At 36.7% G+C, this 24,477-nt stretch overlaps 2 protein-coding genes across 7 annotated transcripts; both read left to right on the top strand.

The window, feature by feature from the left end:
• Nucleotides 1-485: 485 nt before the first annotated feature.
• On the top strand, nt 486-8,473 carry abcf2a (ATP binding cassette subfamily F member 2a). 2 transcript variants are annotated; one of them, NM_201315.2, is given in 15 exon segments: nt 486-604; nt 1,385-1,565; nt 4,362-4,574; nt 4,688-4,870; nt 5,225-5,396; nt 5,605-5,700; nt 6,174-6,276; nt 6,362-6,457; nt 6,544-6,663; nt 6,740-6,829; nt 6,921-7,031; nt 7,134-7,196; nt 7,408-7,536; nt 7,629-7,832; nt 7,937-8,473. In NM_201315.2, coding segments are annotated over 14 exon segments (1,842 nt in total). In that variant the 5' UTR covers nt 486-604; nt 1,385-1,420; the 3' UTR covers nt 8,054-8,473.
• A 403-nt stretch (nt 8,474-8,876) lies between these two features.
• faim2a (Fas apoptotic inhibitory molecule 2a) lies at nt 8,877-22,857 on the top strand. Of its 5 annotated transcripts, XM_087239383.1 has the most exons (13): nt 8,903-10,833; nt 11,336-11,876; nt 12,497-12,684; nt 12,765-12,895; nt 15,898-15,962; nt 16,068-16,121; nt 16,266-16,316; nt 16,423-16,462; nt 16,583-16,620; nt 17,107-17,194; nt 17,271-17,366; nt 19,296-19,349; nt 19,434-22,857. In XM_087239383.1, exons 3-13 carry the CDS (start codon nt 12,528-12,530, stop codon nt 19,578-19,580), a joined length of 921 nt encoding a protein of 306 aa, XP_087095509.1. In that variant the 5' UTR covers nt 8,903-10,833; nt 11,336-11,876; nt 12,497-12,527; the 3' UTR covers nt 19,581-22,857.
• The last annotated feature ends 1,620 nt before the right edge of the window (nt 22,858-24,477 follow it).

Raw genomic sequence — 24,477 nt, 5'->3', positions numbered from 1 at the left:
TGTAATTTCAATTCTCTGCATGAGGCAGAATTGACAATAAAAACTGACCAGTGGGGACAAGTTTCTTTTTTACTAAAACGCTGTTTTAAAATGAAAACGCACAAGTGTAAAGTGCAAAATGAGACTGTTTTCAGTGGTCTTCATCGTATGAATGTCTGGGTAGCATACATTTAACTGCACTTACAGAGAAATCACACTAGAGCCCAAATTTCAGTGCAAACACACCTTAAATGATTCATGTACTATATGATCCCATCACAGTTTAAATTACCTGCATGACATGAATTGTTCTACTAATTAAAATGAAGTCTAAATCATGCATAATATAGCATAGCAGTGCCATTGTCATTTCAGTATGATTCATATTATAATCTTACTCTCAATGACGTAGGTCATTCATTGCGTAAGAACCGAACATCAGGACACAGGACACGCCCAGACGGCCCAGATTGAGCCATATGCAAATATATAGGCGGTGCGTTATTATGTTTCGGCCTCTGATTGGCTGCCGTGCCGGTATTGGTGACACGCGCCTTGTACCGCTTGTAGCGCGAGCCATGAGACCGCTTCTCTGGTGCTAGCGCTTCATCGGGAAAAGAGCTAGGTAAGACAACGGCCTAAATCCGCAAAACTTATTTTTTTAATGTCATTAACCAAACCACCGTTGAAATTATCGATGTGTAAAAAAATCGTGTTCCATTTTCTTGGTTAATCTCGTTCTTTGAACGTCTTTGGGATTAACAGTCGAGTTTTACCGGCTGTTAGCTTGTCGGCTAGCTCGTGGAGGCAAAAAAAGATTTGCGTGCGCTCCTCGGCTATTTTAGCTTTTAGTTTCTTGGCTTAGTTCAATACTGTTATCATCTTATTTAATTACTTATTTGGATATTAACGTGTGTTATTCTGTGTATATGGAGTAAGAGTAATCAAAATGGACCTGCTTGAGTTAGCTTGTTGAATGGCTGATTAGTCGGGCCTTCACCGTTAACCGACATGCTTTATTCTCTTCGGTGCTCCTCTGATTTTTCGTTATATTATCAGCTATTTGTGCTTTTTAGACATGTTACAACATATTTGTGTAGTTTGCCGATAAGTCTTGCATTGTTACGGTAATGTTTCATAATGGCGGTTATTCGCCTACACTGCGTCAGGGAAAAGTACTGGCCGACTGTACTCCACGTGAGTCGATCCGGGCCGAACCACTGCCCTCTGGTGCCAGCAACTCGGTGGAGGTTAAACAAGACCTTAAACCAACGCTTTGTACAAAATCTAAGTGATTTAGAAGTGAAACCGAACAGGAAGAGCCTTCGGGGACATTGTGTACTTTGTAATGTTTTTCAATGAGAACATCTTTGTCTTGAACTGATCGTATCGTCGTTCTCCTCAGATTTTTAGGGGTGTCCTGTTGGGATTTGCAGTTAAAATGCCATCTGATTTAGCGAAAAAGAAGGCGGCGAAGAAAAAGGAAGCAGCCAAAGCTCGCGGGCGTACAAGGAAGCCAGAAGATGGAGTGAATGGTGATGCAGAGAAACCCGAGATCCAGGAGAACGGAGCTGCTGAGGTCAATGGTAAGGAGAACCATTAGGAGTCAGTCCTAACCAACAAACCTCTTCACACCAAAATGAATATTCAGTGTGATGATTGAGGATGAGAAGTTGTGAACTGACAGATTCTTTTCACACAGAAGAAGGAATAAAACTGGCTCACCAATTAGGCCCTGTTTACACTTGCTAATAAGAAATGTTTTGGTCAGCCAGATCACTACATCTGAGGCAAATTGCCAACTTCACCGGTTTAATTTCTGTTTGTCCTCTTTCATTTTCTTTACTTTCTTACTGGGGTAAGGGCTAGTGGTTTTCTGACCATTTGATGTAATTGATGTTCACAAGCCTGCTATGGCTCGTTTAACAGTCATCAGCATCCTAAATTCTTAAACTCTTATGTTTATGTATTTTTGATTTAATCTCTGCATCAAATAAAAAAAAGAATTACTGTACGTGATTATTAACTGCTTATGTGAGGTGTTTGTAAGGCAACATGTATGGGGCAGGACTAGGGCTGGGCGATTTGGCCTAAAATCATAATCTTGATTAAACATTTTAACTCAAATGATTATTTATTTTGCCTTGGTTCACTGACAATTTTTGTACTGTAAATACACTCACAATACACTTGCACTTTTGGAAACAGTTAAACAATTTAAGACAAATCTGTGTTTTTTCATATTAAAATAGAAAAAAGCAAAATTTCTAAATGAAATAACTCATATCTTGTAAATAATATTTTAAACTGCAAATTTCTTGCATCTACTGTAAACAAATCGTCATCGTTCTGGTATATTTCAAGTAAACCTCAAAAATGGGACAATTGTCCTACTTGACCAGAGATCAGATGTAGCTGCAAAGTGGCCATAAAAGTATTAATCAGCCTCAGCCTTTAATAGACTGGGGTCACGTGACTCTACGTGGCACATGCTGTAGAGAAATTTAATTGAAAAAAAAAATTGTCCTGGAAAAATTAAATAGATTTATTGGTTTTGAATGTTGATTTTGATTACCCTAGGCAGGATGGTAAATTTGACGTTGTTCTCTCTTTTGGCGGCCATTATCAGTCACCTTTTTTCTCTCTCTCTCTCTTTTTTTTCTTTTCTGAAAGTCTTTTGGACCACCGTCTAGTTTTTTATTTATTTTTTTACTTTTTATTTTAGCAAAAAAGACTGAAAAAAATGTTGTACACTCCCATTCACTGCACCCAACTATAAATCCTCCCACTACTGTGAAACTCTGAGGTGTGAAACGGGTCCATATTGTAAAGTAAACTTACACCATTTATGTAAATTGGAACGGACAAAATTGAAAACTATGCTAAGAGCAGGAGCTTTTGTTTCTGCTGAATAGCTGCAGGAGTATGTGCAAAATAGAACATGTTTGTGTTTTATGCCAGTTTTCAAACACATTTTTACAATTTTGTACAGCAAAGGTAAGTTTCATCTGTACGGAACCCCGGAAGGGACGTAGTGGAGGAGAAAAAAATTGGCTGGGTGAAAAAAAAAATGGGTGAAAGAAAAAAATGGGTGGGAGGAAAATATATATTTCTAAGTTTTTGCCTTTCTCGCAAAACTGTTTCTCCACAAACACTTCCTGTTCACTGCACTCACGTAAACCCTGCCGTTTTTGCCAAAATTCACCCGTATTTTACCTTTCTACCCCACTTTCTTTACATTACTGTGCGTCGATTGTCGACTTTCATATGCTACCTCTGAACCAGTGAATGCATGTATAAGCGCTGACTGACAGACGCACTCCATACAATAAACTGATCCCAGATTGGCGTCTGTACACGCTATTTACAGAGGAGCGAGTGTATGTTTAAACAGACAAATACACTAATAATATGAAACATCTCCGTCCTGTATGTTTTATTTTAAACAGCTTATTTTCTCTTAGATGAGCACAAACAGTTTCTAAAGTAATGGACTGCTTTCATTATAGACCTATGCATTCTTACAGAGACACCTCTGTTATCAAACTAAACAAAACATGAGATTCATTTGCTGCTCACTTGTTTGATAACAGAAGTGTCCCTTTAAATGGTGCGTACAGACGCTGATCTGGGATCATTTTATTGTATGGAGCGCGTCTGTCAGTAAGCGCTTATACATGCATTCACTGGTTCAGAGGTTTCAAAGTGAAAGGCGACGATCAGCGCACAGTAATGTAAAGAAAGGGTAGAATGGTAAAATATGGGAGAATTTCAGCAAAAACGGAAGGGTTTACGTGAGTGAAGTGAACAGGAAGTGTTTGTGGAAAAACAGTTTTGCGAGAGAACGCAAAACATCTTTGCGAGAGAACGCAAAAACTTAGAAATATATATTTTCCTCCCACCCATTATTTTTCTTTCACCCATTTTTTTTTTTTTTTTTCACCCAGCCAATTTTTTTCTCCTCCACTACGTCCCTTCCGGGGTTCCGTACATCTGGATAGCTTGCTTTATTAATGCATTATTTGGTGGATTTTAATCTTGTTTTTTCTGCCCCTCATAAATGTGAAGTCCAACCAAATTTAACTTAAAACAATTAAAATGCAACAATTGCCACAGTGACCTTTTTTGTGTTTGTTGTCATTTCTAAAATTTCGACAATTACATCAAGTGTAATGCTACATGATGTTACAAAACAGGTTTCTTTAGATATTTTAGCAGTGATTAGTTATTGTTGTTAATGTTGTTAATAATAAACCTTTTAAAACATTGTTGACTGGTGAAATATAAAAAAAACTGATGCTTTTATAATTTCCTGTATTCATAAGAAATATGTAAATTGCATTTTGTTTCTCATCATTCTTCATAATCCATTTGAATCATAGGAGTTGACAGTTTGGCGAAGGAGCTAGATGAGTTTGAGCTGAAGAAAACTGAGGCTCGTGCAGTGACTGGTGTGCTGGCATCTCATCCCAACAGCACAGACGTCCACATCAGCAGTTTGTCTCTCACCTTTCATGGACAGGAGCTGCTCAGCGACACTAGTTTGGAGCTCAACTCTGGTCGTCGGTACGGCCTTATTGGACTTAACGGAACAGGTAAATGAAGAGTCTGTCCATGTTGGGCTAATATCTTCTATAGGCTGTTTCAGAAATTAATGAAGGGCTCACACAACTGACTTGTTTACATTTTTTTTTTTTTTTTTGTGTAGGCAAATCCATGCTACTGTCAGCGATCAGTCACCGAGAGGTGCCAATTCCAGAGCATATCGACATCTACCACCTGACCCGTGAGATGGCACCTAGCGAGAAGACAGCTCTACAGTGTGTGATGGAGGTAGATGAGGAGAGGATAAAGCTGGAGAAGGAGGCAGAACGATTGGCTCATGAGGACTGTGAGTTTAATTGACATGAATTTGAACATTAAGGAAGTAGATTATCTAGAAACTTACGATCGTCAATGCTTTTTATCCAAATTGTGCAAGAACCACTGATGACAGATCAGCATTTTCTTAGATCAAATAATCATTGAAAAAAAAAATCATAGGTCAAATAGATCCAGCTAGCCACGTTTTCATAGGAGCTGTTTGTTTTGTAGCAGCTTCCTTTCCTAGGCGTGGAATATAAAAAGTCTCTGCATGAGAAGACTCCTTAAATATGTGCCGTTTTTAAGGAATCTCCTGCTGAAGGGACACTTGCCTTTTTTAATTTGTGAATAGAATCTAATCATGAAATTTGTTTAATCTTAGCTGAATGCGAGAAGCTTATGGAGCTTTATGAGCGTTTGGAGGAGCTGGATGCTGATAAAGCCTCCATGAGGGCCTCACGGATCCTCCATGGTCTGGGCTTCACCACCTCCATGCAGCAGAAGAAACTCAAAGACTTCAGTGGTGGCTGGAGAATGCGTGTTGCTCTTGCTCGGTGAGTGTTCAGAAGCTTATACCCTAGTTCAGAGCTGCTGGGAAATGATGTTACAAAAGGCCGAATGATAGCACAGTTGCTTTTTTGGCTAACTGTGCAGTGACAAAAACAGTCCGAAGCGAATTTTCTGATCCATTCTTTCAGTGCTGTCTTTCAATTATTCTATGATTCTTTGTTCACCTGTGGTTGGTTTTTCTGTAATCTTCAGGGCACTGTTCCTCAAACCCTTCATGTTGCTTTTGGATGAACCAACAAACCACCTGGACTTGGACGCCTGTGTGTGGCTAGAAGAAGAGCTCAGTCAGTAAGTCTTTAATTTCTCGAACCAGTGTAAGACTATCAAATTAATTGTTTCCTGTGGGTTGTTGCTGATGAAATGATGTAAACAAAAGGCCGAATTGTAGCTCTTCCAACAAGCACTTTGTTCTTGTTATGGTTGGAGCTTTGACAAAAACTGGACTGAAGCGTTTAACTGATCTGCTGGCACAGCCCACATTAATTATATAAGTAATGATAGTAAGTTATGAGTATTTAAGCCTATAAAGAGGTACATGTTATATATCTCTGACTAAAAGCCATAATATACACACAGTGCAGTTCTTCTGAACGGCATATACTATTCCAAGCCTGACCTGATTTTTGCTCAGAATGCCATATCACTTTGTTGTTCCATTTTATCACACTGTAACTGAGACCCCTTAAAATATTGCAACCATTGATGCTGTTATTTGAACAAACCGTTCTGAGGGCTGTACTGAATATCTTTTCCCCTGACAGGTTCAAAAGAATACTGGTTTTAATATCGCATTCTCAGGACTTCCTCAATGGCGTTTGCACCAACATTATTCACCTGCACCAACGAAAGCTGAAATACTACACGGTAAAGATTATTTTATTAAGCTCCTAAGCTAATATTGTGCAATTTCTAAGAAGCAGTGTAATTCACTTCATTATCTTTTGTAAAGGGTAATTATGACCAGTATGTGAAGACCAGAGAGGAACTGGAGGAAAATCAGATGAAGCGGTTTAACTGGGAGCAGGACCAGATAGCACACATGAAGGTAAATTTCCCATTAACCTTTGTTAACCTTTTACATCTTCTCTCCTCTGATTGATAATAATGTCTAACTGTGTTGTTGATCCTCAGAACTACATTGCACGGTTTGGTCACGGATCCGCAAAGCTGGCCAGACAAGCCCAGAGCAAAGAGAAAACTCTGCAGAAGATGGTCGCCTCGGGTCTTACTGAGCGTGTTGTGAATGACAAGGTATGTAAAAACTGCTTTAAAGTGTTTGTCAACTCAAACGAAGTGCTTTATGTTTAATGTTGTGTTTCCTTTTCAGACCTTGTCATTTTATTTTCCTCCCTGTGGGAAGATCCCTCCTCCTGTGATTATGGTTCAGAATGTCAGCTTCAGGTATTCGGAAAATACGGTACGCAGTCTCATTGAGTCTCTTGTACCATGTTTTACTCGTCTCTGTCCTGTTGCTCTGTATTGATCTTGCATGTCTTCTGTGTTTACAGCCATATATTTATAAGAACCTGGAGTTTGGAATTGACTTGGACACACGAGTGGCCCTTGTAGGGCCCAATGGAGCTGGCAAGTCTACGTTGCTGAAGCTCCTTACTGGAGAGGTAAAGGAGCATTTCAACTTAAATGTTGTTGTTTTTATAGTTTTGGGTTCATGTTTGGTGTCGTTAGTATCATGTTTTTAAAGGGATTTTCTTCTCCTTCAGCTCCTGCCCTCAGATGGTATGATCAGAAAGCACTCCCATGTGAAGATTGGACGATATCATCAGGTCTGTTGGCCAATCCACTTTTGCAATGACTTTCTTTTAAATATAAATTGATGATTGTGGAAATGGTGAAGATTAGGGCAATTTTAAAGGAATTTTGTACCACTGAAATAATCAGAAGGCTTAATTTAAAACATTTTCTGAATGAACAATTCAGTGTCTACAGTTTGATTTAGATTTTTAACCTTTTTAAATGAATTTTCTGGTTTTGTAGCATCTAACGGAACAATTAGAGCTCGACCTTTCTCCTCTGGAATACATGATGAAGTGTTACCCTGAGATTAAGGAGAAGGAAGAGATGAGGAAAATCATTGGTCGCTATGGACTTACTGGCAAACAGCAGGTATTTCCTCCTTTCCACCCACCCCACTACTTTTAGGTTCAGTCTACAAACAAAATCTTTTTCCTATGTTGATCTGTATCCTGTTCAACTAGGTGAGCCCAATTAGGAATCTGTCTGATGGGCAGAAGTGCCGTGTGTGCTTCGCTTGGTTGGCATGGCAAAACCCCCACATGCTCTTTCTTGATGAGCCTACCAATCACCTCGACATTGAAACGATCGATGCTCTGGCTGAGGCCATCAATGATTTTGAGGGTGGAATGATGCTGGTCAGCCACGACTTTAGGCTAATTCAGCAGGTAATGTAATTCTCCTGTTTGTCACATTTAGATGATCTGTGTAAGAAGTTCAGCTGACATGAGGTGTTATTTAAATTGTTCGTTCTTTGTGCGTTTCTTTGCAGGTGGCTCAGGAGATTTGGGTTTGTGAAAAGCAAACAATCACGAAATGGAGTAGGGACATTCTGGCCTACAAGGAACATCTGAAATCAAAAATTGACAAGCAGATGCATGATTTATAACCAACAGGAGCTGCTCATTGACCGCAGTTTCAACATCTCTGCCAGCCAGAACATTGCTCTCCAGGAAAAATACAAGCATGCTGTTTAGACTGCAGTTTCAGTACCACCTTTAACACGGGAGTCATTTACTGAGGTTGCCAGTGGAAGTAGCTGTCTCTTTATTTCTTCTGTGTTTTATATGCATCAGTATTTGGACTTTCCTTATGACAAACCTATTAAAATCAAGGTTACGCACTTCTTTATTTTATTTTTTTTTCTTTTTTTTTTTTTCTTTTCTCGTCTTCAACTAGTACCGGGCAGGTCTATAGGACAAACGCTATAAGATAAACTAAACTTCATGGACTTTTTTTTTTTTTCTTTGAAATTGTTTAAAGCTGTATTTGCAATAACTATGTAATATTAAAGACGTACAATTATTGATTTGGCCTGTGCTTTGTTTTGCTTTATTAAGTATCTTATACTTTAAATCTACTGAATAATTTAAGACTAACCATGTTTCCAGTAACCTAAAGTTTTATCACATTGGGCTTAATGTATATTATGAAATTGCGTTTTTGCTTAATATTAACATCAAAAGTATTAGTTGGCGTTTAAGTTGCATTTATTAAATGCACAATTAAAGGACACCAATAGCTTGTGACGGTTTCAAAGTTACAGTGAGTATGACACTAAGGGATATGAAATATGGTGACCAGATATACGTGTCGTTTTATCTGGCTTGCGTGGTTACACCGTGATATACATTGCTGAAGATATCATTTTACATTAAAAATTCTTCCATCATCGCTTCTCGCCGTCTAGTCAGTGTCGTTTTCGTTTCGTCATTTCCGGAAACACCGGATGTACGTCATTGGTTGAGTTCATTGTTTTTGCTTGGGAATAGCGACTAACGTTCGCCGTTACAGTAAGGTAAGTTAAAATGTATAACTCTGTCTGCAGTTCATTAGCTACAGCCTGCATTTGAACTTGTCGTATAACGTTATTCCCGAATGCATAACGTTAGTCCTCTCCTTCGCGACTGCCCAACAGGCTTGGAGACTATCATGGATGTGCGAGCTAAGCTAAGCGCTGTCAAAATACATTGCAGAGCTGTTAATAAAACTGGCTTCCGTTTAACGGCAGCCCTCTAACTTATCAGGTAACGCTAATAGTTTACGATAAGGACAGTTGTGCTGTGTGTTAGACAGCTCTGCAGACTCTAGCTAACGTTAGCCAGATTAATATGTCTAATGTTTTCTGTTTACTTCTGATATTACGTGGTAAATATAGCACAATTTTCACCGTAACATTAAGAATATAAAACCTACTGTATCATATTTGATAAACGTTTTTGTCATGCATTTGATTCACCAGTATAGTTATGAAAATGATCATGTTTTACTCATTTTCTGTTATATTTCTATTTGGAAAAATCACAAGATAAATGTCGTGTCATTTTGCTTTGAATTATTTTTCCCTTCTGTTCTTTTCGTAAAGTAAATATTAGCTTATAAAATGCTATATTTTTTATTGAACAACTTGGAAGTAACGTTATATTATTTAACAGCTCTATTTATATCTAGTTTAGGATTATTATTGGTTAGTCGTCAGTGTGCGAATTAAACATTGACGATCGGGGGGGTCAACTGTTTCCGAGTAACTGTTAGTTTGTGTAATACATATGCTTCAGTCATTTATGAATTAGTTTTTTGTTTCGTCTGACGTTTATTTTCAGCCTTGTGAGGGAAATTTAGTGTATTCTGACCGACAGTATTCCCCGATTAGCTAATTCTAGTGTCTAATTTGACTTTATTTCATGCTAAATCTAGATACAAACACCTATTTTACAAGTAGTAAGTCTTGTTTCTCGAATAAATTGAAACAACCCCTCCTCCCATACATCTTGTTTTGACGTCCTTCAGGGGGAATCCCCCCAACCTCCCTGTAGATTGCACCCTGCTATTTGTGTTGAAATGTGTTCTAAATCTTACTAAGACATCTCTGTGTCAGAGTAAAAACTGCTATTTATATACATTTTATTTTAATACTCTTGTAACTATATAATTGTTTTACATTTCAAGCAGAATATTTTTTTTTTTACAGTTTCATACTGTAAAATCAAAGTAAGAGTTTATCTAATAGAATTCTCAAACATTTGACCTGTTATATACTGAACTCTTTACTGCATTTTCCTGACATATATCATTGTATGTCAGGCTTAATATAGTTAATTTCTAAACAGTATACTTAAAGATAAAAGAAAAATTTTAAAGCTTAACCCATCTGTCTCCCGCTGGCTGAAAATAGGAAAGGATCCAAGATTTAGGTTCATAACAAATTCATGTGGTGAAGAGTTGCCAAGTTCCACTGGTTCATTGACATCAAATATTAAAGCCAGCCTCGATGCTCGAATATCAGATCTAGCTGTACTTGATTTCATTCTCAGCTGATTGATTTCCATATCCCACATATATAATTTGTATATATTTCCATATTTCAAATTTCTTTGACACATTGAAATCCCACTTTGATATATTTTTTTACACCATTTTATTTTCAATTATGTACATTTGAGCAATTCATGCAAATGTCAACCTTGCAATGAGCAAAATAAGTTTTCACCAAAATAGTGAAACCTTTTCTTTTTTTTTTTTTTGTGTGTAGTAAATACTGTAAAAATGCAAAAAAAAAAACCCATCTCTGTCAGTGTTTTCAAACAATTATATTAGATTTACTAAAATCACACAAGTGCAAATTTGACTTCTGCCACATTCGTAACAGAGAGACGTCATTTCACATTCGTAACAAAGCTTTTTTTTCCCCTCATAAATGCAACAAATGTAATGTAATATGAAATCTGTAGTTTTTGGTCTAGTGAGTTTATCCTTTTTTAATACTATTTAATTATGGGACGTGCAGTTTAATTCACAGAATTTCCTCAAAGTATGTTGTTTACTGTAAACTTGCTAACTTTATTGGTCACATACATAACGCGTGTTTATTTTCCTCAATTAAATTCTAAAAGATATTTACAGATTGATATTTTTCTAATCCTATAAGTCTGCGGTTAGCTGTTTATGAAAAAAGCAGATGTTTCAATATAATGTTAACATATACTTTCCTTGTGAATTTATGTTTTGAGTTTTTACTTCAAACATCACGTCCATAAATGTTCAAATATATTATAAACATCTGTGAATTTATATGGCTGAAAAAAATATTTACATGCCAACCTATTTAAATTTGTTTTTGGAAATATGTTGCATATATGACATGTATTTTATTTATGTTAAATCCAAATAGGAAATTGTGTGTCATAAATGTAATTTAGGGCTCCAAAATATATAATTTCAGCATCAATATTGCAGTGTGATCATTCAGAATAGTCACATTGCAGGATATTCAATGTTGAGTCTGTATTATAATTTGTTTGGGTTTTTAGAGCTTGTGACTATGAGGATTTTAAAAGCATTCATGCAAGATAAATTGCAAGTTTTCAACTTTAATAAAGATTCATTTGATTGAATTATTAAAATTTGTATTGTTTAATTACTGTATCTGAATACTGTTAGACTCTGGAAACAATAAAACACTGTTTATTTCAATTGTATCTTTTTCTTTATTGTATTTATTTATTCTTGTAGATGATTTATTATATTTTATGCAGATGCACTCCTTTACAGAATCATCCCAATCAATCTAAAATTCCAAATATTGATATTAAAGTCATCTGGTGAAATTGTATTCATATTCCTCAATATATTGCAGAATAACAACACATCGCCATGCTAGATTTGTCCAATTTTGTGCATCCCTAAAATTTGATTATAATACTATGTGTAAAGTGAAGTTTATTCATAAACTAATTTCGAGAGGAGCACGTGATTATGATTGAACACGGCTGGTTCTGCATTAGCATGCTTGATCCACCAATCAGGCCATTCCTAACCACTATAAAGAGCCAGGGATTTCTCACTACAGTCATCTTCGATTTGAAGAATCCCCCCTTCCACCCCTACCTTTTCACCTTTCCCTCCATAGGGCAGCACGGTGGCTCAGTGACTAGCACTGTCGCCTCACAGCAAGAACGTCACCGGTTCTAGTTCCTTAACAGGCCAGTGGTCGTTTCTGTGTGTAGTTTGCATGTTCTTCCCGTGCTTGCGTGGGTTTTCCCCGGTTTCCTCCCACATTCCAAAAACATGTACAACAAGTTAATCGTTAAATCTTAATTTCAATACAGGTAATCTAATAATGCAGCATATCTTTTAATAGCCTTCAATCTTAATCTTTAGCTATTATAAAAAGGGGGAGTTGTCGAGATCTACCTGAGCTCGAGGCTCCCCTCTCTACCTCCAAACGGGAGGGAGCCCAGGGCTCAAGAACCTTCGGGCTCAGGGCTCTCTCCCGGGACAGCATGCCAAACTTGCTTATAATCAATCATCAGCTAAGTGTGAACTCTTGAAGTGACTGATATGTTATAGTTTTACAGTAGACCATGAGTCTGCCAGCAGCTCCACCCAGCTATGCTGAAGCTACAGCAGGAGATAAAGAGCAAGGATCTGGAAGCTTCACTTATGCTTCTCAACCGCCCCCAATGCCACCACCAACCATGCCCATGCATCCCAGCTGGGCTTACGTGCATCCCGGCCCTAGTAAGAGACATTTCATTCATGCTTGTTTTGGATGAATGTGTACATTATGCCTATTTAATCATAAAATGAATGTATTTCAGGTCCGGGATATTCCAACGCTTATGCTGCAGACATGTCCTCGCCCTTCTCTGATCCAAGCTCCAGCAACAGCTTCGACGGCCTCGGAAGCAACTGGGAGGACAAGAATATCCGCCGCATGTTTATCAGGAAGGTGTGAAAGTGCTCGTTCACCTTTGCTCTTTCCACTCGCAGTGGGCATTATTAAAGGGGCAGTTCACACAAAACTGAAAATTCGCCCATTTTTTCTTTTTATTGAACGTTAATGAAGACTTAATTAGTGATTTACTTGAAGTCTAGACACTTTTAGAGTAGAAAAAAACATAGAGACTAGACAAATGTATTACCTGTGTCTCATTATGATACTTTGAGGTCTTAAGAAGTTAAATGATTGATGTAGTGGCTGAAACATAAAAAAATACGGCTTGAAGCTTTCACTCCAGACTATTTTGCAGAGGCTGTGGATCACTTGTTAGAATGCTGTAAATGATGTTCAGTTTCTTGCACAGGCTGTTTATTTCACTTCATTAGGCAATAATATGTTTTATGTTTTATAAAATTTTTAAGCCAATAATCATTAGTCTGCCAAATGACTAAATGTAAATGCCGGACGTGGGAGGAAGGCCCAATCCTAATTCTACCCCTTAGCCCTTCCCCTTACCTCTACCCCTCATTTTGCTGGTTCACGTGAAGGGGTAGGGGTATCCTAATTGTCTTTAGCTTGAAGGTGTAGGGCTAAGGGGAAGGGCTAGACATCCTTTTTTAGGACCACACTCCAAACCAAGGGGTAAGAAAATTTCCAAGAATACACTATCTACAACGGCAGCATGGCTGCACAGATATAACCGCTTTTGTGTTTTACCGTCTTGCTTTAAAAAAAAACCTGCTAAAATGAAAGCCCCTAAATTTCGTGGTCCCTTATAATAACTCCTGTCCCACAACATTCTGCCACTCGATGACACTCGAATACCCTGTCAGTAATGTCTAGTGGCTGGGAATGAGCTTTTTACAGCGTCTGCTGTAATGTTAATGTTGTTAACACCCCACCAGATTTATTGCGGTGCAAGAAATTTTTTTCGAAAAAAGCGCTGGAGCGGTCGGTAACTCTGATGTAATTTGAACAGGAGCAAGCGTTTGTTTGTTTGTTTGTGTGTGTGTGTGTGTGTGTGTGTGTGTGTGTGTGTGTGTGTGTGTGTGTGTGTGTGTGTGTGTGTGTGTGTGTGTGTGAGAGAGAGAGAGAGAATAAGAGAGAGCGTGATGCTGTGTGTCGCTTGGTGCTCTCTCTCTCTCTCTCTCTCTCTCTCTTTCTCTCCCCCGCGCAGATCTCTAATACAAACAAGACAAACAGATGATCGTGAACCTAAGGTCGCAAATAAAATAAAAATTCGGACACCGCCTAAGCCTAGTTTACATTGATGAATATGGTGTAGATGCACAGTACAGTTACGATCTTATCGCCACATAATATTGTTATGATAACATGACATTGTTGCCTTCGGTGATTTCCTGAAGGTAAATACCAAAAAATAAAGCAACTGGAATAACTACAGCAGTCGTGATCGTCAATCTCATATAATGCAGGAGATCGCGATGACATATGATAACGTGTGCAGGTGTTGTAGTGCTGTCCCATTTTTTAGGGGTCAATTTTGAGCTCTTCCTTTTTACAGTCTTTTTCAAGGGCCAAGGGGAAGGGGTAGGGGTAAAAAAATAAAATTGGTATTGGGCCTAAGTCACACACGTGCAAGTCACAAGCAAGTCTCGAGTTATAACGTTCAAGTCTCAAGCAAGTCAAGTCTGTTTTTGTCTGACTCAAGTCAATTTAAGTCAAGTCATTTAGTCAAGCAAGTCACTTTCAAGTCAATTAAATTGTTGTCGATTTTAAAGTTTTTGCTATTTCTTTTGCAATTTTTTATATTCAAATAGTATAAACTTTGATTAGCCAAGACGTAAGCTGAAAACAGCAGAACTAAACTTGTAACTTAAAATTTTTGGTGTGATTTGAAGTGTTGAATGAAATTAGAAGTGGTAGTAATTGAATCGCTGATTTTTAGGTTGCTGATTTTGTCTTCTTGTTGATGTCTTGCTTGTAATCTTTAAACCTAAATTTAATTATTTTTGGCAGAGCGCCTTCCATTTTCCATCACAGCATGCTCTTCATCTGATAGCCAAATAGCAACAACTGAATCGTTCTAATGAATCTGAATCATTTAAGGTGGTTGCTCTTAATAACCCGATTGATTCAGTTCAGCAAATCCAACTGATTCTTTTAAAATGGTTTTTTTAGAAACACTAAACCACAAATTACTTAAAGTTACTTACCTTTTAACTTGCCTGGCACTTCCTCTGACATGGAAAAAAACAGTATCATGAGTTTTCCACTTAAAATCATCAACTTGAGTCTGAAATCTGTTGCAGGGCTTTTATACAGAACAGTACAGAGAACCTATCTTTTGGACCGATTTGAGAACCAATGTGCTGATAATACTGCACATGCTTGACTTAGAACTTTCGGGATTTTTTTTAAAGAATGCATAACATATAACAAATGGTTATGTATTTAATAAAAACAAGTTATTTCAATTCCAAGTAGAGTCTCAAGTCATGACAATCAAGGCTCTAAGTCGAGTCTTTTTTGGATATTTGTCAGGCAAGTCTCAAGTCCTAAATTTTGTGACTTATGTCTGACTCGAGTCAAGTCATGTGACTCAAGTCCCCCACCTCTGGTAAATGTAATCTTTAAACTGATTAACTAAAGATCAACTGATTAACTAAAAGATCACCATTAAGACATTTTGTAAATTTCTTACTGTAAATAAATGAAAACATTTTTTTAAAATTTGTAATATTACGCTATCCATGGGTCAGGAATTTCTGCAATATCGTGAAATGTTAAAAGGTTTTGCTGATTGTTATGGTTTGACTTTTTTTTATTGCGATTTTTATTCTTTTCCAATTTGCAAATACGCAATCAAATGCATTCAGCAAGCTGGACCTGTTAAAATACATTTGTTTGGTCAGTGGGCCAGTGCTCTTGAGTCCCTTATAGATTTTGTGGGGAAAAATGGCATAATTATTACTGTCACATGATTGATTTAAACAAGAGTGTCACACACTGAAGATTGTGTTTCTGAAAGGCATCCGTCTTGTTTGCAGGTCTTCTGTATTCTCATGGTACAGCTCATGGTTACGTTTAGTGTGGTGTCGCTCTTCACATTTTGGTAATTGACACACACATCAGATTACATGACATAACCCCATTTTTATTTGCTTATTCTACTTTTTAAAAAGGCAACTGTCGCTGATGACCCCTTGTTTTTCTACAGTGAGCCGGTCCGCAAGTTTGTACAGTATAATCGGGTTTTCTATCTGACCTCATAGTAAGTGCTGCTCTCTTTCATCTTTACATGTTTAATGCTTGAATGATTATATTTACAATGTTGTCATTATATGTTATTTGCTAATTTGATCACATTTACAATTGCTATATTGTCCTCCGAGTGACACTGATTTGTTTTGTCCAGCATGACTTTCATGGGAACATACCTGATGCTTGTATGCAGCACAAACGCAAGGTAAACAAATAGTGTTTGTTATACCTTATTGCTACCTTCTGGATTAGTTCTCAACTGTTCTTTGATATCTAGTACTTATCAATGAGTGTTTATGTTTCATCTGCAGGCGAAGATATCCTACCAATATGATCCTTCTAGCCATTTTTGTAAGCAATCTCATTGTCTCATTAATATGTTGGTTTATATTAATAAGTATTAACTATCATTTCTATAAATGTTGTATAATTATAAACAAATTAAAAAAAATTTTTTTGCTCTTTTTTCAGACTTTGGCAATGTCCTATATGGCAGGCATGCTAGCCAGGTGAGTGTTATATTATTATATTATATTATATTATATTATATTATATTATATTATATTATATTATATTATATTATATTATATTATATTATATTATATTATATTATATTATATTATATATCATATCATATCATATCATTTTATATCATATTATATTATATTACATTATATTAAAATATATTAGTAATAAAGGTAAGACATTCTTTATAGTTATTTAGAAAATATATTATTAATATTCTATGCTCTCTGGATACCATATAATTTTATGAAATTATATATTTATATATTAATATATTGTTTTAAATATGAATCAATTGAATTATCAATTAGAAGACTTAGAAATTAAGACTATAGTTCTTTTTAACTAAATGTAAATTTTAATAAATTGAAATAATTGCAGGACAACTTTCAGTTTTTAATCTCTCTCTCTCTCTCTCTCTCTCTCACTCTCTCCTCTCTCTCTCTCTTTCTCTCTCTCTCTATCTTCAGCTATCATAATACCAAAGTGGTGATGCTGAGTGTGGGCATCACAGCTCTGGTGTGTCTGGCCATCACTCTCTTCTGTTTCCAGTCCAGGGTGAGCAATTATTTTTTGTAAATCAGTCTTTTCGAGTGCTTTCTTTATGTGTCATTTGACCAAATATTGTGTTCAGGTTGACTTCACCACCTGTCATGGGCTGCTGTTCTCTCTTATGATGGTGCTGATGATCACTGGGCTTCTGCTGTTCTTCACTGCTCCATTCGGATATGTAAGCCGCTGACATTTGAATGCTGTAAATTGTGTTGAAGCTGCTATTTGTGCTCTGTGTTAGAATCTTTTAAAATTGAAACACCACAATTACTGTTGATTTTTTAAAAATGTATTTTCTTTTTATGTTTTTAAAAAACATTACTTATCCAGCAAGTTTTTACGCAGCGGATGCCTCTCTCTGGGAAACACACACATTCACACACACTCATACACTACGGTCAATTTAGCCTACCCAATTCACCTGTAACGCCTGTCTTTGGACTGTGGGGGAAACCGGAGCAACCGGAGGAAACCCACGCGAACACAGGGAGAACATGCAAACTCCACACAGAAATGCCAACTGAGCCGAGGCTCGAACCAGTGACCCAGCGACCTTCTTGCTGTGAGGCGACTGCACTACCTACTGCGCCACTGCTTTGCCCCATGTTTTAAGATACCATTTTTTAATTTGTTCATTATTTATGGTTTCATTATTTATTTTTAATGTTGTTGTACTCACAACAGCTCACCAAGCCTGCGTTTTACTAATAAAATTATTATGGAAATGTTATATTGTGAAAATTAATTGCAATTTATTACATTTAAAATTCATTTTACACTTTATTTATTTATTATTAACAAATGTTTTTAGTCACTATTTTCACAATATTGTACATTCACAATATTGTTTATTCGCAATACTATATTTTTGTCAGTAAAATGCAGTCTAGGTGAGCCTTTGAATATTAAATCGATAAAATATGTATGGTATTATATACACACACACACACACACACACACACACACACACACACACACACACACACACACACATATATATATATATATATATATATATATATATATATGAAGATTTCAGATGCAGATGCAAAAACGTCTTAATGGCCGTCTGAATTTTTCTTTTAAAATAAGCTTTTTTCCTCAGCCTCCGCTGTATCAATTATGTTCAGTATTCAGTAATGTTAAACTATTTTAAATATTATAATAAATTTCAGATGGCACTTAAAGGTTTTGCATCTGAACTTATGATATTGTATTATATCAAAACCATTTGATATTGGGCCATCAATATTGTTTTTCCAATTAGAATGTCTGCTGCTGTCTGTTGTTTTGGTTACAGAATTTCTTGAATTTTCATTGCCCATCTTAAGCCAATCATAATCGGGAAATTTCCCCAACCAATGCAGAGCCCAGGGGGTCAGAGTGAGAGCGCTCCAGCTTGGCCCCACCCTGATCCCGCATAAAGGTTTTATCTGGAATCAGTTGAAGTTCAGAAAGCAGTATTCTCATTATCTAAAGAGGTTAAAATTAAAGACTTATTTTTTAAAGCAGTGATTCTCAACCAAGTTTCTGGTGGACCACCAACACTGCATGTTTTGGATGTCTCCTTTGTGTCCCACACCAAATACAGGTATTCCAGCATCTGCTAATGAGCTGACGATCTGAATCAGGTGTGTTTGGTTAAAAGGAAGACATGGAAAATGTGCAGAGCTGGTGGTTCTCCAGAAAAGAGGTTGAGAAACTGTTTTAAAGTGACTTGACATTTCAATTTATTGATTGCATGGTTTCACCACTAAGTGGAGACAAGTAGTTTAAAAAGTATTTATCATTGGGGTGCTTTCACACTGAGTTGGATAAGAATAATTGGTTCTGCCTTGCATTGCTTTTCTTCTGATCCTAACTGCATTAGTTAGGCTACGTCCACACAGCAACAGTTTTTTTTGTCAGGACTTTTTTCTCAGCCTCCTTTGTTTCAATTATGTTCAATAATGTTCAATTAGTTCACTTTGATGCGTGTGAAAAGAACACATTCTTTGCCGTTACTGAACCCATACACAGGAGTCTGAAAAAACAAACCCTAATTTGAATATTGGACCAACAATATTGTTTTCTCAACTAAAATGTCTCTTGCTGTCTGTGGTTTCAGATACCCTGGTTGCACACTGCGTATGCTGGATTTGGTGCGCTGGTTTTCACTCTGGTTAGTTCCCTTCAACTATGCTGCACTGTCATATCTATGCACCTCATAGAAGACCTCATCATCCTCTTTTTGTGTGTGTTTTAGTTTCTGGCATTTGACATGCAGCTGCTGATCGGCAACAGGCGGTACTCGCTGAACCCAGAGGAGCACGTGTTTGGAGCTATCTGCCTCTACATGGATGTGGTCTACATATTCCTGTTTTTCCTTCAGCTCTTCGGGAGTCGTGAGTGAGCGAGGCGTTGACATGTCCGGCCTCAAGCTTTTGTCCTCTGTTACACACATACACACACAAACACACACACACACTGTTCTCAGTTACTCCAAGGTTTGTTGAGGAGTAAACAGTCTTCCTTCTTTCTGTGTGGCTGTTGAAGTTTGATGTGTGCTGTTGTTTTCCTTCTGCTCATGGTTCAGGCAGCTCTTTGCACACCTCGCTGCAAGATAACCATACAAAAAAAAATGGATTCACACACATATGCTGTTCAGGGTAGACAATCACTGCACATTAGACCTGCACGCGTCATCGTTAAAAGATTGCAGTCGTCATTTATGTGCCGTCTTATTCCTAAATGATGAAATTCGGCTGTTTCTGTTAAACCTTTGACAAGTACCATCACAGCAAACATTCAGATTGGCGTTCACACAGAGATAGTGAGAGTCGTTAATACGTAGTGTCAGCTTCACAAACAAAACTTCAGTGTTTTTGTATTATAAAAGTAAAATTATTAATACAGATTAAATGAATAAGTTGTGAGGTCAAAAATGCATGAGTTTGATCAAAATATGTGTCAACAATAGTGGCTTAATTACCAGATTTATTAGGTTAACTTTCACATCTGAAATGAAACCTACTGGAGGTCACATAAAGGTTTTTTTAATTCCCTGGTTCTGCTGACTGCACTTCCTCAATTTTCATTGCCAATGTTAAGCCAGTCAATGGTTCTATTTTGAATTTCCCCAACCAATGCAGAGCTCGGGGGATTAACGTGAGAGCGCTTCAGCTAGGCCCCACCCTAATCCCGCATAAATGTTTTATCTGAACTCAGGTACATTTGAAGTTCAGAAAGCAGTATTCATATTTTCTAAACAGGCTAAACTTATAGACTTATTTTTTAAAGCAGTGGTTCTCAACCATGTTCCTGGAGGACCACCAACACTGCATGTTTTGGATGTCTCCTTTGTCTCCCACACCCATTACAGGTATTTCAGCATCTGCTAATGAGCTGACGATCTGAATCAGGTGTGTTTGGTTAAAAGGAAGACATGGAAAATGTACAGAGCTGGTGGTCCTCCAGGAAAGTGGTTGAGAAACAGTGTTTTAAAAGTGACTTGACATTTCAATTTATCAACTGCATGGTTTTACCTGTAGGTACAGACATGTAGTTTAAAAAGTATTTATCATTCAGGGTGCTTTCATACTGGGTTGGATATGTTTATTTGGTCCTCCTTGCATTGCCTTCCTTCTGATCCTAACATTAGGAATGAGTGGATGAACTGCATTACTTGGGCTACGTCCACACGGCAACAGTCAGTGTTACATCCATACATGTAAGAAATGTCTGCTTCAACATGGCAATAGGAGTTAAAACTGGGTTAAAATGGTGTAAAATGTATAAAGCCCTTCTTTAGCACATTGAGTATAGACATAAATATAAGTAGATGCTGGTGCACTCGCACACGATGCTGGTTGTTGTAATAGTGCTAATAAACATGGCAGCACCTGCAGCATAAACACAGCTCCATAATCTAACATTGTTGTTGTTATGTGCAGGGAATTCACTTCTTTTGGTTATGTAGTACGATGACGTCATCATTTCCAAAAAGTCGCTGCGTTTTTGATTTTCCGACTTTGTAACCCGTTATCTAAAAGAAATTTGTTTCAGGGCTCTGACAATGCCCAAACCGTGTTAAACTTTTGTGCATTGACATAAATCTGTTGCCGTGTGAATGCTGCTTTAAGAACTTGGTTCTTAGTTCACTTCATTTTACTAGCGATTTGTTCACAAACAAGGTATAATTTAAAGAATAAAACTATAAGAAGATTCAATTGAATCCAACAGTAATATTGCACCACATATGTGTGAATTATTGTATTTATAATGTGGTGGTCACTATGCTTTGTCTGTCATTACAGATTATTTGATGTGTATTTATTTAGCATTCATACTTATAAGTATTTATGTGTGTTTAGCCTAATTCAGTGCAACATTCATCTATGAAGTATGTAGACTGACAAACAAGTTGGTGGAGGAGTCCTTTTAAGTTTTGGCATCTAGTCTTAAAGACATTGCAAATTAAAAAAAAAATGTCAGCTAATCAAAGCAGTGTGTAAAACCATACAAATGGTCTATTCCAATCAGGGGAGACAAAATAATACAGAAAATTGCATTTTATTCTAAGTGTAAAAATCTTAAATAACTGTGTAACTGCCCTTTAGAGAACAGTCAAAAATAAATAAGACCCCTAGATAGAAAGCACAGGAGAAAGCAGTGAAATGATTTGTGACTGCTGTTTTCTTGACTCAAATAAAACGTTTGGAGTTTGAAATTTTAAATTCAAAGTGCCAACACAGATTGTCACGTGTCTGTTTGCCACAAATGTAAACAAAGGCTTAAAAGAATGAGAAAAGCTCATTTCTTTCAAACATAAGTCTCTGCTTGCAACCCATCGAAGTTATATTGACTTAGGTACAGTTTGAGATCCTGCAATCAGTGTTCTTATTATCTAATCAAGCTAAACTCTGACTTTAAATGAACACAGGTATACATCAGCCGTGTGTGAAAGCCCCCTGAATCCTTCATTCAAGCGATTCGATTAAAAAGTCTGATTTATTCAGTAGTGAAAAAGTGTCTTCGTGAGTGAGTCATTGAATCGTTTATTCAAGGTATTATTTGACATTTCATACAAGCCTCTTGTAAATATTATTTTGTTTAGCTGTCTATTCAGCATCATGGGAGTAAAATAGACGATAGTGACAATTTAAAGCTTTATTTAACATTTGAATATCGATCCAACGAACATTTCATGTGTTTTCAGTTCAAGTGATGAAATTTCCTGGATCGTCTGCATGAAATGATGATCAGAATTGCAGCATATGATAATCAAATGATTGTGTGATTAACTGGGGAATATAGTGACAGTACTTGTCAATGGTTATGATCCCTTTATTTGCACGTTGTATAGTTGAAATAAATCTTAAAGCTGACGGGCAACTCTTTGCTGGCGATCACTAAATGTACAACAGTCCTTATTTTTGTCCATCGGCAACATTGTGCAGTGAATTTATAATTATACCAGAACCAGACAGTCCTGTGTTTGACAATTTGTTTTCTTTTTGTGCAATAATCTGCTTTTGAATGAGGGACAGAAACTCACTGCGGTCAGTAAATATTGTGTGCCTCTCTGAATGCTGGTTGATAATGAGGTATCAGTGTTGTTGTATGCAGCCAACGCAGATTTATATATATATATATATATATATATATATATATATATATATATATATATATATATATATATATATATATATATATATATATATATATATATATATATATATATATAATAAAAAAAGATGTGTGCCAAATATAACTCATTTGATGATGGTGGAGATTTTAATTTGCGGCACTTGCTTCAACAGGTCGATAGTGAGGTCTGCAATGTGTCTATAAATTGCTTTGTAAATTCTTTCAGAAGTGTGTGATTCTTGGGTGTTTTTTGCTGATTTTGCTTTTAATTCAAAATTTACTGACTCACCTTTAAGTAAAATGTTTTGGACACTGAATTATCAGGTGATTCGCTTTAGGCACACAAGGCTTTTTTATTAGTCTCTTAGGAAGTTGACATTTTGATTTAACATGAGGTAATAGTTTGCCCAAAAAATTATAATTTACTCACTGTCATTTCATCATTCTAGATATAAATGCCTTTCTTTTTTTCCAGATGAGGACAGTTTGAGTTACATTGTTCTGGTGCTTTTCTGCTTTGTAATGTAAGTGAATGTTGCACGAGTTTTTGAAGCTACAAAAACCACATCTGTCCATCATAGAAGTAATATGTAGGACTCCAGACAGAGGGTAAATGAATGTATTTAAAGCAAGTAAAAAAAATTCATAAATTTTCCTTCGGCTTATGATCTCTGATTTATCTGAAGTCGCCACAGCGGAATGAACCACCAAACTTTTTCCAAACAATTATTCATTCATTCATTTTCTTTTCAGCTTATTCCCTTTATTAATCTGGGGTCACTACAGCGGAATGAACCGCCAACTATTCCAGCATATGTTTTACGCAACGGATGCACCTCCAGCCACATCCCAGTACTGGGAAACTTTTTCCAAACAATTATTCATATCTAAAACTTAAGATCCTATTGCAAGTAAAGAAGGTAAACAAATCAAATATCTGTTACCACCTGTTGGAAAATATCATACAGGTGTGTTTTAGAGAGTTAAAAAACATAATTTTTCTTACAAAAACCCTTTGGTTCACTAAAAAAACATTCTCAATCAACTTTAGTCATATGGATTACTTTTTATGATGGATGTGGTGTTTTAAGCTTCAAAAGGTCGGGCACCAGGGGTGGACTAGCCATAGGGAGCACAGAGACATTTCCTGGTGAGCTGAAGGTCAATCTGACCTGCCACCTTGACCTATCAATCCTCCTCCCAACCATCGCTCTTTATTTACCGACTGCACACTCCCCTTTAGTTATCATTCACTCAAGTGGCCTGATGTTTTATAACTGTCCCGGGCAAAAATACTGTCCCTGTCCACCCCTGTCAGGCAACATTCACTCTCATTAGAAAGCTGGGATGAGCCTTTTTTAAATATTACTCTGATATTATTTGTCCGAAAGATGAAATGCACATCTAGGATGTTTTGAGAGGGAGTAAATTATGTGCATTTTTTTTTTGGTGGTGCACCGTTCCTTTAATTAAAAAGAAATGAGTATTTTAAAGTCATTTATACCTCATTGAACATTCCTCTTTGCCTGCATTTTATACTGTTTCTGTAAAGTAAACGCTCATCTTTTTTGAAAGAAATGTATTATATTTGTTGCAGTGAGTTCTAATAGTGTGTTAGAAAGCCTCTCATACACATACACTTTATTTCTTGATTTAAGGCT

The sequence above is a fragment of the Danio rerio genome, chromosome 2 (assembly GCF_052040795.2).
Source record: "Danio rerio strain M-AB ecotype USA chromosome 2, GRCz13ab, whole genome shotgun sequence".
NCBI classification, from domain to species: Eukaryota; Metazoa; Chordata; class Actinopteri; order Cypriniformes; family Danionidae; genus Danio; species Danio rerio.
This window is presented reverse-complemented; position numbering and strand designations above follow the sequence as displayed.

Excerpts from the sequence above, each read along its gene's own strand:
- abcf2a (XM_087238874.1), top strand. The coding sequence starts at position 4,696 with ATGCTACTGTCAGCGATCAGTCACCGAGAGGTGCCAATTCCAGAGCAT. Across the intron at positions 6,458-6,543 it reads ACCAGATAGCACACATGAAG|AACTACATTGCACGGTTTGG; the intron begins GTAAATTTCCCA and ends GTTGATCCTCAG. Across the intron at positions 7,833-7,936 it reads ACTTTAGGCTAATTCAGCAG|GTGGCTCAGGAGATTTGGGT; the intron begins GTAATGTAATTC and ends GTTTCTTTGCAG.
- faim2a (XM_087239381.1), top strand. The coding sequence starts at position 12,528 with ATGAGTCTGCCAGCAGCTCCACCCAGCTATGCTGAAGCTACAGCAGGA. Across the intron at positions 15,963-16,067 it reads GTGTCGCTCTTCACATTTTG|TGAGCCGGTCCGCAAGTTTG; the intron begins GTAATTGACACA and ends GTTTTTCTACAG. Across the intron at positions 16,317-16,422 it reads GTATGCAGCACAAACGCAAG|GCGAAGATATCCTACCAATA; the intron begins GTAAACAAATAG and ends TTTCATCTGCAG.